The sequence below is a fragment of the Parus major genome, chromosome 15 (genome assembly GCF_001522545.3).
Source record: "Parus major isolate Abel chromosome 15, Parus_major1.1, whole genome shotgun sequence".
NCBI lineage: Eukaryota > Metazoa > Chordata > Aves > Passeriformes > Paridae > Parus > Parus major.
Window position 1 is genome coordinate 10,539,509 of NC_031784.1, and position 13,427 is coordinate 10,552,935.

The 13,427-nt window shown below is 42.6% G+C and overlaps 1 protein-coding gene across 3 annotated transcripts in view; it reads right to left on the bottom strand.

Annotated features, from left to right (window-relative positions):
* Positions 1–672: 672 nt before the first annotated feature.
* Positions 673–13,427, bottom strand: part of SPPL3 (signal peptide peptidase like 3) — a 61,996-nt gene continuing 49,241 nt past the window's right edge. For 2 of the 3 annotated variants that reach the window (XM_015643606.2, XM_015643605.2), the window contains exons 5-11: positions 12,273–12,351; positions 11,448–11,560; positions 6,398–6,504; positions 5,271–5,434; positions 3,890–4,089; positions 2,752–2,861; positions 673–2,069 (exon numbers count right to left, since the gene is read on the bottom strand). In XM_015643606.2, the coding sequence (XP_015499092.1) occupies positions 1,998–2,069; positions 2,752–2,861; positions 3,890–4,089; positions 5,271–5,434; positions 6,398–6,504; positions 11,448–11,560; positions 12,273–12,351 (845 nt within the window). In that variant the 3' untranslated portion in view covers positions 673–1,997. The remainder of the gene's footprint in view (positions 2,070–2,751; positions 2,862–3,889; positions 4,090–5,270; positions 5,435–6,397; positions 6,505–11,447; positions 11,561–12,272; positions 12,352–13,427) is intronic. The other variant, XM_033518140.1, reaches the window with a different exon arrangement.

Here is a 13,427-nt window from a genome sequence, read left to right on the forward strand (position 1 = left end):
ACTTGTAATTTCATTAAAAAGTGAGTTATCTGAGGATGAGCACTGCAGGCCCATGGCAGAGGGAATGCTTTCAGTTGAGGGAAAGAAGAGAATTCAGGTAGTGTTGTTGTGTGTGTGTCTGTGTGTGTTTGTGTGTGTGTGAGAGAGTCCCAGTGTCCCCCCCTGCCACACCCACCCAAGTTTGCTAAATCTCAGCACCACCACAAGGGCTGAGTTGTGTCTTACTGTTACTCCTTGGAGGTTCCAGCTGTCTTGGAGGTGCATTCCAGCCAGCTCAGAGGCATCAGCCCCTCTGCCACCCGTGCCAGACCTGCCTGAGAACAGAGGAAGGGGTTAATTAATGACATTAACGACAATGCACACATGTGGCTGGACAAAATTTCCTGCTCTTCTTGTACCACCTGACAGTGCTGAGAGCTTCAGGTGTTTGAGCAAGTCCTGCCTTACCTGGGATGAATCCGGTCCCAAAGTCACCTCAGTGCTCAGTCAGAGTCAGTCTCCAGCATTCCTCCTCCTCCCATGCCACTGACACTTCCCAGCATCTGTCACCTAACAAGAGCTATGAGCTCTTGGGAGAGCTCCCCAAACCCTGCTTGGCACAGTGCTTCTAAGGAAAAACATTTTGTTACCTCAGGGAAGCCCTTCAGTCAATAAAATGACAACTGGAAGTGCTGGTTTTAAAAAAGAAAGAATAAAATCCACATTTTAACAGGCTACAGGTACAAAGCAGTCAACACACAAACTCCAACCAGTCACAACAGTAAAGGACAGTTTTTTCTTTTTTTTTTCTTTGAGGGGCAGGGGCATGGAAAAATACAGCACACTAATGAAACAAAATGCAAAAATACAAAAAAATAGAAAATAGAAAAAATGTATTTACAAGTGATACATTACTATGATCAGAAAGCACAAAGACATTTGCTGCTATAATACATGCACTGGTCAAGAAGGAACTACTAAAAACCTGCAAGGGAGCTGTTTGTAAAAAAAAAAATCAAAAAAAGGAGAAAAAAAAAAAAAAAAGAAAAAAGACACCCCCACCTCCTCCCCCCTCAGACACACAGGGCTGGGTTTGAACTTTTTTCTTCCCTAGTTTGCTACATTGATCAAATCAAATATCCCCTAAAATTCATGGTACAACCAGTACAAATACTACACTTGGTTTTAAACTGCAGGTTCAGTTGTAGGAGGGAGGAAAAAACAGCAGCTCATTGTAGATCCATATACATAAAGCCAGAGTAATTGCGCTACATGCTAAAAATTACAGCAAGCCCCTGTCTGCTACACAGCATGATCTTAGCAGGTTTTCCTTTTTATTTATTCATATATATATCTATATGTGTGTATATATATATGTATAAAAATCGTGCCCTTTTTCACTGCAATATGACATCTGGGTGGAAATGTAACTTGTTACAACAAATTTTTATATGTATACTGCAAGAAGTCACTCAATGTCTGTGGATTTAATAAGTAACCTCACACCACAGGAAATATTTAATAAATCAAAAAAACCCAGTATTGTGACAGAAGACCTTCTGTCTCAGTTCTTTTCAAAACCGAAGTCCTGCAGGAAACTGGTCCCAATGTCCACGAGGGGTTCTCTGAAGAAGCCTCAGTTTGCTTAACCGTTTTTGCGTTTAGTGTTCACAAGTTTTTGAACGACTTCAAGCCGTTTTTAGTTTCAAGTCTGTCTCTTCCTCTCTCACAAAGGTAATAGTCTGGTACTAATCCATCTGAGTGAGGAAAAGAGGAAAGTGGCTGCAGTTGCACAAAGGGTCCCCAGTTCCACATCTGCAGGGAGATACGGAGTCACGCGGAGCTCTGGGATTTTAGCTTTTGTTTCTTTCCCTCCTTTAATACCAAGTCCTTTCATACATGTCCCATCACTGGTACCTTCCCAAGTACCAGCCAGTCCAGCTTTAGGAGACAACAAAGCCACAAGTTAAAGTGAAAAGGACCAAGGCAGAAGTTCAGGTCACCTCCTGTCCATTCCATCATACTTCCAGGAAACGGGAGCTGCTGGACTTGGAGTGGAAAGGCTCAGACCACATGCGACGTAGATCGCCCTAGGGAGGGAAACAGCACAAGGACCGTGCCCTCAGAAACTCTCAACTCTGCTTAGAATTCACATTTTAAAATGCACACACAATTGCAAACAAATCTTAGAGCAAAGCCATTCTTCACTGGTTTGCATATTACAATACAGACAGCAAAAATAAATTCTCTTCCTGTCAGGCCAGAATGTCTCACTTCTAGAGCAGATTTACTCAAAATAGGTTTCTGATGGGAAGGAAATAATTACTCAGGTTGAAAATCCTGCCCTTACTTATGTTCTGCTCTGCAGAGTGTTAGATGTGTGCTTCCAACAACAGCCCTGGAACAGGAAAGGGAAATTTTACAATTTCTGTTCAGAACAGGAGACTGGAAGAGGCAAGCAAGGTTCTGCCTCTCCAATCACTGTTCAAACTTTGTGCACATGGTATTTCATGACCAACTAGACAAGGACAAATTCACTTTGTTCAATTAAAACAGAATTTAATATTTCAGAATTTATTTATTTTAGAACTGCTGGTACTTTATGTGCATTAATGATCTTCTATTTCATGAACTCATCTCTCAGTTGCTCAGTCCTCTGAAATGAAGACTGGGCCAGGGCTGCCAGGGACACACATCACCCCCAGTGCAAGGACAATGACCCTGCTTCCAGCTGGCCCACAGCTCCCTGCTGCCCACATCCTCCCCTCTTACCTTTAAATAGGCCATGGTGAGGAGTGGCAATAAAGTGAATGGTACCAAATAGAGCAGGGCAGGCTGGGCTGCCCGGTGAATACGAGAAGCTACTGTTGCAGTTAATAAACCTGTAAAAGAAAAAAGTTACTCTAAATATCTTCAGGCTGCACTGGTTCATGTTCTCAGCATTTCATCCACTGAGGCTTCCTTCACCCCCATTTTGAGAGACAGGTGAGGAAAGGTACTTCTCTGTGTTTTGCTTTCTTGAATACAGTTGAAAAAAAAAAAAAAAAGCAGTGAAAAATTATTCTATTTTAATATTAGGCTGTGTTGAGTCACTTGGTCCAGTTTTGAATCTCAGACAAAATACTACAAAAGGTGATGGGGGGAGATGAGTGCATTGCACTGAAATGCTGCTCTTGGGACTGCTGGTCTGTGGCCCCGGGCCTGAGCAGCTGGGGCTCAGAGTAAGGGCTCTACACATCAGGAATGACTTTCCTGGACAGGGAAGGGAATGTAGGGGGCAAAAATCAAGGTGTGGGGGAAGGAAGGCTATTGTTAGGAAATGATCTTCCCTTTTCAGCCTCAGAAGGGCCATGGCAGGTCAGGACATGCACACGCATGCCCTGACTGGAGAGAAAAGCCTATTTTATACTAGGCAGGTAAGAGCTGGCTACAGCAAATTATAAACAGCATTCCAGTTGTAACTATTGATGATTTTCAGGATCAGAATACAAAAATGCAGGCATTGCTTAGGTGAATTACTTGAATTTGCTATGTACTATGCACAGCATAATTCATCTGGACACTTCCATGTTTTTCCCATCACTCAGGTATGAGCTACAACACTTTTTATGCCAGTGAAGCAAAGTGCAAGTGCTAACAAAAACACTGATATTCTCTTTTATCCTTTAAATAAAATACAACAACTACAAAAAGAAAAATACTATAGTCTTTTTGAAGCCCTTCTTGAAGACTACAGAAGGGCTTTTCTCCGTAGACCATGCCAATAAAAACAGACAGGAGGATTAAAAAGAACATAACCAAGCATCCTCTCAAATCCTCTTTACACTTGCTTTCATCATCTTTTAAACCTACTACAATAATCCCACATCTGCTCACTTGGGCAGCTCTTAATATTGAACTAATTACTCACCTACAAAATAGCCAATAAGTGTGCAGTGAAAGTAAGAAACCTTCTGCATACGCCCAGAGATGTTCCCTGGTCCCGGGGCACCGCAGGAATCACTGTTGGCTTGTTTTTTGTAGTTATCATAACGCAGGACAAAGCAGAGCAGAAGCCCTGGCATCACAATATCTCCAATCCCCAGCATGGAGAAGTGGCTGCCTGTGGAACTAAAGAGCAACTGGAATTGGGTTCATGGCCAAAACAAAAGGTGACAAACTCGAGACTCATCTGCTGTGGATCTGAGCTTCATTTGGCACAGCCCCTCTTTCTATTGGCAAACTTGCACATGAACCCAATGCTGGCTAATGAAGTTTTCCTCAGTGATTTCTTCACCACCTCAGTTTTATAGAAACCCATCTGGGCAAGGATGACATTGCTCCAAACCAGTTTCCTCCTCTCAGTAGTGTTTAAGCTGCTTTTGTCCTTAAATCACTCACTGAAACAGACCCATTAACCCAGTACTTCAGTCCCCTCCCTCCTCAGCGCTGGTGGGAGAGACCAGCTGGCCCTTTGATCTGACTGTTGATTACCCTTGAAGTGCATCTTCATCCTGGTAAAAACAAGGCAGTACACCCATTTTGGACATTCAGACAAAACAGAAAACTACAGTCTTGCCAGATTCCCAGAAAAGAACCAGTTGTGAAAAAGATTATGAACTAAAATCATCCACTATCTTAAATCCAAGGTATTTTTCATGAAAATGAAGGCAAAATAAGTTATCACAAAGTTAACAAAGTGAACAATTTTGGTTTTATCATTGCAGACAATCAACTTCTAATCTCTGTAATTTCAGCATCTCAACATTTAAAGACACAAGAACAGAGTAATACCCCAACAAAACTTACTGCCTGACTGCTGCTGCACTGAGCTTACTGCCCCACCAGGCCCTGGGCATGTCTGCTTACAGACCTGAGCCATCAGAGAACACCTGGAGCAGGGACAATGTGGAATAATCTCCCTTCAGACTGCACTTGCCTGGTAAACCACCCTTGCTTAGATCAAGTTTCCAGACCCTTCCCAATCATCTGCAATTACGCAGTAATCTGGTATTCTGATGTTACAATAAACCTCAGATCTTTTGTTTTTAAGTGTGAGGTCACACTAGCAATCATCAGGCTGCAGAACTCTCACCAAGTGAGAAGTGTATCCTGCTCTGAACAGGGCATCTTTGACCCCAGTCAGGGTCTTTTCTCTATGCATGAGCAAAGTGTCCAGTCCTCACTGCTCATTATATTCCTCTTCAGCACGAAGAGGGAATGACTAAACAGGGATTTCCCAACAGAATTAGTACTACTAAATATATGGAGGGAAAATGTTTCTCATGGACTACAGTAAAAGAAGCTTTTACCTTGGGAATACAAGTTTTCCAGGCAGCGACAGACGGGGAACATCTCTGCCTACATTTGGTCCCAGGTGAAGTTTCCGGGATAACACATCCAGGGGGTTATCAGCTGGTTGTGTGGCCACTTTCACCATAACATTGCTGTTAAAGATGTAGGCAGAAAAAAAGACCTACAGAGCAAGGTAATCAGAAGTTACAAACTGCAATTAAACAGCAAGTCAAGTTGAATGTATTTTTGCTTTGCTGTTCAAGAATACAAAGGACATTTTCCTCATACGTACATTGCGTATATAATGATAAAAGGCAAAATGTATTTCAAAAATTCAGATACAGCTTTTTACACTATTAATCCTCAAGAATAACTGGAATATTCTTTCTGATATCAGGATATTGATTAATATCTTGAGATCCTTTGGCAAAGGATCTGTGTGGACAACAAGTGGATAGTGTGGGATGACAAGAGCAGATAACAGCACCCTGAAAATAGAAGAAAGCTGCAGAACAAAGAGGTGAGCGTGGTGCTCACTCATAAATGGAATGAGGCAGCCCTTGTCTCCAACAGGCTTTTATGCTACAGCCCATCCCACTGGAAACTCTGGCTGCCAGTGGGTGCTGCCCTGGATCAGTGCTCTGTGTTATGCAAAGGTAAAACAAAACCCTCTTGCTCCTACAGAACACACTCTGTCAAGTTTCTTGTAGAAGTGCACTAAGATTTTATGCCAACCTGTTTGTAAGTGCATTTGCATTCCTGTTCTGAAGATTTCACTGCTAAGCAGAAGCCAGCACAAGTGCCTTGTGCCACTGCAGACACAGCTCTGTGTGTGGGGGAAACGCTTGTTCCCATCTTCAGCCAGCTTTCACAATCTGAGGTCCGAATTATTATTTATTTTAATAATATGCAAAAGTCAAAATATTCTGATCTTATTTCTGCTGTATTTCAAGTACCAGCAAGGAAATAATTGTGTATCCTGTTGTAGAATTCAGCATCTCAGAATGGAGTGGTGGAGCCAATCTTCGGGCTTTGCCAGATTTCCTCAACTTCATACCAGTAGAATTAATTTAACACTGGCCCAAGGCCGATTACAAATCCAAAGCATAAAAACAGTTTTAGCAGAACCAAACCAAGCACTTACCCAAAAGACATCATAAATTAGTAACCCAGAGAGCAGCAAGCAGGAAACCTTCAGGCTCGGCAGCCGAACAAAGGCTATCATTGCAACACACAGGCCCATAGCCAGAGCTACAAAATGCAAGACATCATTAGTTCATTAAAAATAGCAAAACAAACAGAAAAACACCAATCCCAAGACAGTATCTCTCCCCCAGGACCCCAAAGAAACCTCTGTTTGCACCTGTGCAGCTTTGCATGCTCTAGATGACTGTCTATCACTTCCAGACAGTGACATTCTTCTCACCAGGGTTAAGCAAAGTCAGAACACATTCAGTAGCCAACTGCAGCCACGTTCCCATGGAAGCAGAGATCCCTCTGCAGACACAGCCGCCTGTTCCACTCAACTTCCACCACCCACCACAAAGAAATGTTTCCATGCCCTCTGTCCTAAGGACTCCATCTCCCCTGCACAGCCCTGACTACCCACTGTAAAACAAAAGCAGCAAAACAACTTTGAATTCTCTGTGCCCCAAACACAAACCTCTACTTTTCCTCTATTGGTTTTTCTAAGAGATGTGTAAAATAAATAATATCCTTGACTCTTAATTCAGAAAGGGCACAATTATGTGATTTGTTAAACTTGGTCTGACAAAAACTCACTCAAACCAAACTTCTGCTGCTTGGGCAAGACTGTGCATGAGTGCCTGAATACCATGAAACATCATCATTTAGATATCCAGGGATTTCCCAATAACCAAAATGTGTGTGAAAGGTTAGGGAAAAAATATGGGTATGTTTTTTCCTGATCTCTTCTAAGGGTGAGTTTTCAGCCAGATCAATGAGCTGAACAACATGACACAGCTCAGATTTTCTCTCTGTACCAAAGGGAATTTTGTCAGGGTAAAAAGGCAAGATTTTAAACAAAAACCTTCTCATTTGTGTCATTGCCTGCTTCTTTGAGCCCAGCCTTATCTACCAAGGATACTCAACTGACAACTGAATGTATTTCTACTGGTTACAATTAAATCTTCAAAGAAATACTTAAAATAAAACAATTTTTAAAAAAACTTAAAAAGCAAACCAGCTTTAATCTATGATATCAGTCTATTTGCAAGGAATAATGGAGCCCTGTTGGAATCAGATTACAGTCAACCATGCAGACATTTGTCAACAAAATGTCTTTGTCTAACACGACACAGAATTTGTAAGAAGTTGCAATCCCATTTTTGCCAAGTGGAACTGCAGGGAAGCCAATCCTTTATGCACATGCCCACCAGTGTGACAGCTGGACTTAGCCAAAATGGACAAATGAACCTCTGGATTCTCAAGCTGTAATTATGGGGCTGTGAAGTCACCTTCCGCTTACATTTCACATGAAAGCTGGGGAGACCTTCCATCCACTCACTAGGGAAACACATCCATACACATTCAAGGGATAAACATGCCCTGGGCCTCCTGCCAGCGTGGCTGCCTGCAGTGCCCAGGGGCTGCATCCCAGCAATTCTGCCAAGCCCACCTTATCTCCTGGGACTGGCAACCTTAGCACAACTCCAAGTGGCACAGCAGCCAGTTTTAACAAAGCAGCAGGATCACTGACATTAAAATGTATCCTAAATCATGCTGCACAACTCTAACTAGCTACAAAATGTGAGCAAATTATTGAGGTTTAAAGATTTTGACACAGCAAAGCACAAGAAAAAAGAACTGCATTCAGTAATTCAGTATAGCCCTGAGTTACAGACTTCCTTGGCAGAAGAGCAAATACAAGGGAACAGACTGTTTTAAATCAAAGATGTTTCTCTAAAGCCAGTGTTAATAAAATAATAGCTCAAGCAAGCCTATATTTAGGAGAGGATTTCCAGGTTATAATTAATGAGAAATGGAAATTCTGTAACCAGTATGAGTTTTATCTATTGTTCACACACCCCATTTCTCTCTCACTGAAATGAACACAGGCACAAGGCATCAAACTGAGCAAATACTGGGTAGAAAAGAAGATGGAAAAAATCCTTCAGCTGGCAGTGAAATACACATGCTAATAATTACAGTTTTGCAAATGCTTTAAGAAACACTAATGAATTTAAAAAACTAGCAGGAATGCCCAAGAGCAAGTACAAGTGATATGGGCCAAAGTGCAGCCAATGGACTTCTCTAAATGGAAGCCAGCTTCCCTATCCAAGCTCATGCACAGTGTTGATAAACTATACAAGGCAGATCTTCACTGAAATAGACTTCAAATCATTAAAAACATAGCCAAAGATGAAAGACAGAGGTAGAGCAGCCACACAACCAGCAGCTCTGAAGTGCTGGGCAATGGGTTAAGGCTGAGTAAGTAAGCCCTGGAGGAATTAACTGTCAATTAACAGAACAAATTAACTCCAGTGTCCCTGCGAACACACTCCTTATGGAACACAGATATTCTGAGGATTAAGAATATTCTTGCATATGTGATCAGACTCTCTGGCAGCTTTCCAGTTCTTCTGCACCCAGAGCAGGTGAAAGCTCCAAGATGCTGCTGGTGTGGGGTCTGGTTTACATAGCACTGTGTAAGCTGGGGAGGCTTCAACTTCCCCCCACAAACCACCAGGTGAGGCTCTGATCTGATCAAAGTGTACTTTAAAAGAAGGGAATAAGAACACTCCAAGCTATCCATGGTATCCACTCTCTAGCTACAGATATTCTATACATCCAACATCATTCCTGTTGTACATCTCCAGCTCTGTCCACTATATAGGAAAGCTTTTATTTTAACCAGGCTTTACCAGGGAGCAGTGACCATCCTTGGTGGTTCTCATCCAACAATCTGCTCTGAGAAATAAGCATTTCAACACCTTTAAAGGTGCATCTTCACATGCCAGAACAACCCCTGAAGCCAACACGGGTTCACTCTGCCCTGTTACACGTCCCTGCCTTCAGAAGCACTTCAGCCAAGGGCTGTGCAGGCAGGGGCAGGGTAGGATTTGGGCACTGAAGGCTGTTCCAGCAGGAACTGCTACACCTCGATGTCGTAAGGATTATCAAGAGGTATTGCCCGCATTCTCCTCAGCTCTGGAGCAGCAAAGCTCTTCCACACTGACAGAATCAACTGCACAGCCCCGAGCGAACACCCCGGGCTCTGCATGTGCTGCTGCTCAGAAGGAACCCCCGCCCCGTTCCTCCAGCTCCTCCCCCGGCCCCGCTCGCACGATCAGCAATGTCTGGTTCATTCTCTGCCGGCCACACAGGGGCTCCTGCCGGGCCGGAGCGAGCCGGCGGTGCCCAGAGGTGACCAGCGGGGCCCAGAGGTGACCAGCGGGGCCCAGAGGTGACCAGCAGGGCCCAGCGGTGACCAGAGGTGACCAGCGGGGCCCGGGCTCCCGCCTGCCCCCCCGAGCAGCGGCCGCGCTCCCTCCGGCCAGGAGGCTCGGGAGTCTCCAGGACTCATCACAGAGAAGATGGAGATGATGGGATCCCACCAGCAGCAGCACAGGACAAGGACTAAAGCTCCAGTGTTTCCCTGACAAAGGCCAGTAACAGCTATTCCCTGTTTAGTGTCACTGGCAAAAAGTGATTTAATTGGATTTAAACAGATGGCAGGAGGATCACATATATAGTTCAAGCTCTTTAATAAACTACATAAAATAATGTGAAGCGAGACAGCACCAACACAATTCAGTAAATCATAAAAAAACCTCCAAGAGAAATAAAAGCCAAACACCAGCAGCTCAGAGCTTTGTAGATGAATTACTGCAAAGTCCACCATGTCAGACTGGAGCACTCGCAAAAATAACAATTTTTAACTAAATGCTTCTGCTGATACCTCAGTGTAGACAACTCTTCAGATTCTGCCAAAATCCACACTTGACACTCCTTTTCCCTTTGCAGCTACTGCAGATCAAGTGTCACCCTTGATTTCATGGTTGGCTACTCTGCTTATCACAAAACAGACTTTGTCTGCATTTTTTCATTTTTACCATCTGGTATTTTAAAAGGTGTTTCTCTTCCATACAACAGGTGTGACTTTGAAGAGTTCAAACCACGAATGAAGCATTGTGCCCATCTACAAAGGAAAGAATGATGGTGCCATGAGAGGTTTCAGTGCTAAGGACCTGCTGCTGCTACCACTGCTGTAACCTCATTTAGGAGGAGCTGGAAGCTAATGGGATGAATGTTTTCTATTGTAACAAACAATTTCAAGGGCAGGTAATGTTGTTGCAGCAATTTTTCCTCAAGCAATCACGACCTCAGGGTGCCATTACACCATGTCCTAAGCCAATTTAGCTGCCTGCCACTGCTGAGAAGCAGAGGTCCTGCTCCTGGCTACCCCTTCATGCCTTTGCTATTATATTCACTCCATCCCCTCAGATCCCATCATGCTGCCACTTACCTTCTGCCAAATTTAGCACATACCTGACTACACAATAATCCAATTCATCTCACTGCAGCAGCAGAAAAATAGGCTGGCAAAACCCAAGTATGCTGCCATTCTAGTGAGCTGCATCAGTTTACCATGTGATTGAGTGCCAGAGCTAGCAGAAGGAAGGCAGGAAGGCAGGACGAAGGCTCCTTTGAATTCAGGTCAATCACCATGAAAAAAACCCAGTAAATCACACCTCAAGCCACCTGGCTGACTGTCAGTTTTGCCCATCTCACCACACAAGGTAAGCATCCCAGAGATCAAAGAGAACCAGCTACTGTGAGCTGCCTCACAACAAATTATTTGACCATTGGAACCAATAAACAACAAGATGCCCAGCAAAAATTAACAGATTTTTACGATCAAGCTATGAATCATAAACAACCACTGTCTCCATACATCTTTAACTCAATCTGGCCATTCACCCTACACCACACAGGTGCAGAATATCCTTCATGACTGTTCTGGCACTTCCCTGGAAGCTTTTCCAAACCAGAAAAACAGGTGTTCCAAGCACTCCCCTGGCATGTTCCTGGCAGTGGCTCTTCAGGGAGTCTGTCACACAGCTCAGCAGCCAAGCCATTAATATTAGCAAATTTCACCCATCATCACCAGACAAATGACGTGTCAGAACAGGCACAAACCAGTAGCAAAACCCCTTAATTCACATACTCACCATCCATTAGGAGCCAGTGGCCAGTTAGGACCCAGATAAGGACAAGCATCACAGACAGAGAAAACGAGAGCAACTCAGCAGCAGTGAAACGCCCACAGCAGCCAAAGGAAATCCTAGAACAACACACAAACATCAGCTGGAAGATTTTGTGTTTCCATTTAAAGAACAGAAAATGGACACTGTTGGAACAAGGCTCAACTGCTGATGAAAGATGCCAAGAACAACTGAAGGGAAGTTCCTTTGCCACAAATAGGACCAAAACAGCAACAAGTAAAAGCTTCCCTTGCATTCAAATACTGTGTCTAAAGCATGAACTGCAGAGATGGAAAAAACCCTGTAAATCTTGGCACCTCTTTTGAAATCACCACCATTCCTAGCACCACCTAAGACAGTGCTTTTAGCAACATGAACTCCAATCACAAGGTTAAAAAATAAAATTAGTTTCAAAACATGACATTAACAACTGTAATTTCCACTGGTTTAACTACAGTCTCCAAAAGAGCCAGCATTAAAATCCAGAGTCCAATGTTAACAAACATTAAAATCCAATGCCAAATCCCAAACTCTAAAATCTCAGCCAAAACAAACCAAACTTATTAAAAATCACTGTTGGGAAATCCAGTCCCCTGTAATGGTATTGCATTTCCCATGCTGGCAAGTGTGAGTGACTTGCAGAAACTGTGCTTCCTGCTTTCAAAGTGGAAACATGATGTTGGCACAAAAAATATGCACAAACATCAGCCCTGAGGTTAATGCTTTAATTCTCATTAAAAGAAAGAAACACAACACACAAGAAGAGGAGCAAAGGATTGCTCAAGTCCTTACTTGTTTTGAGGTGAGCAAGGCCGTGTTAAGTACTGGCACATCGGGAGCAGAAGGAAAGCAAAAGCTATTGTTGCAAGGACTATGAAAAGAAGAAAAGGTAATATTAGGACATTCAGACCTAATTTCTACAGTACACAAACAGGCTTCTCCAATTTGAAAAAGCTCTTGCAACAATGTCCTATTATCATATGCACAGTATTATTCCAACATGAGCAGCTCAGAGCTCTGAGGGTTTTCTGCACAACAGTGAGCCTTCAGACTGAAATAAAATGAAAGCTCTCAAAGGAATGCAACGCCCCATCCCCAAACCTTAAAAAAAAAAGTCTTAAATCTATTCATGATCGTGCCAGCAAGAAAAACAGTTCTCATATATTCCAAGTAAAAAAAAAACAAAGCTACTACAAACTGGTTGTGAGATTTTCTTAAAATTTTTCAACATATGACACAGACTAACTAAGCATAATAAAGGGGTTTTTTCCACTTTTTAACTCTGACAGTAATTTTTCCCCCATCTCACTCAAAACTCTGTTCATTAGTAAAACAGTACAACTTCAAATAACTTAAACCCAGTAGCTGGCAACCTCATTTTTTTTACATACAAAGTGCCTTAGATTTTTGAAAACAGAATGATAAAAATACATAAATATCCAAACAGACTATTTCCATCAACATTTTCTTTTTCAAGCAGCATACTTATCCCACCCACACATTTGTAAAAATGTTTAGTAACTGCTGGTATTTATAATCATTTTTCCTTCCAGTTTTTTAAAGGACTATTTAAAAGGCTGGAGGGCGTGGAGGCACAGACATGTCAGCAGCACACATCCAAAACTGTGCAGCAGGAACAGACTGCAATGAAAATGGAAGTCACTCGGAACTTTTTGCATGCTGCAGTTCTGATCTTCGTGCTGTCCTCTACTTATTCCTTTAAAAACTTTTGTTGCTGATTTTTAAAAGGGATTCTTCTTCTCAAATGAAGATGATGGGAAAGAATTAAACATTCTTTTACAGCTTAAGCCATTCTCTACACAGTTTAAGCCAACTGTGGAAAAACTGTGGAAAAAAATTTGTTTGGTCAAACCACATCTTTCCTTCTGGTGGGAGGAAGATTTGAAACAAAACAAAACAAAACAAGGACAACTCAAATGATCTAAA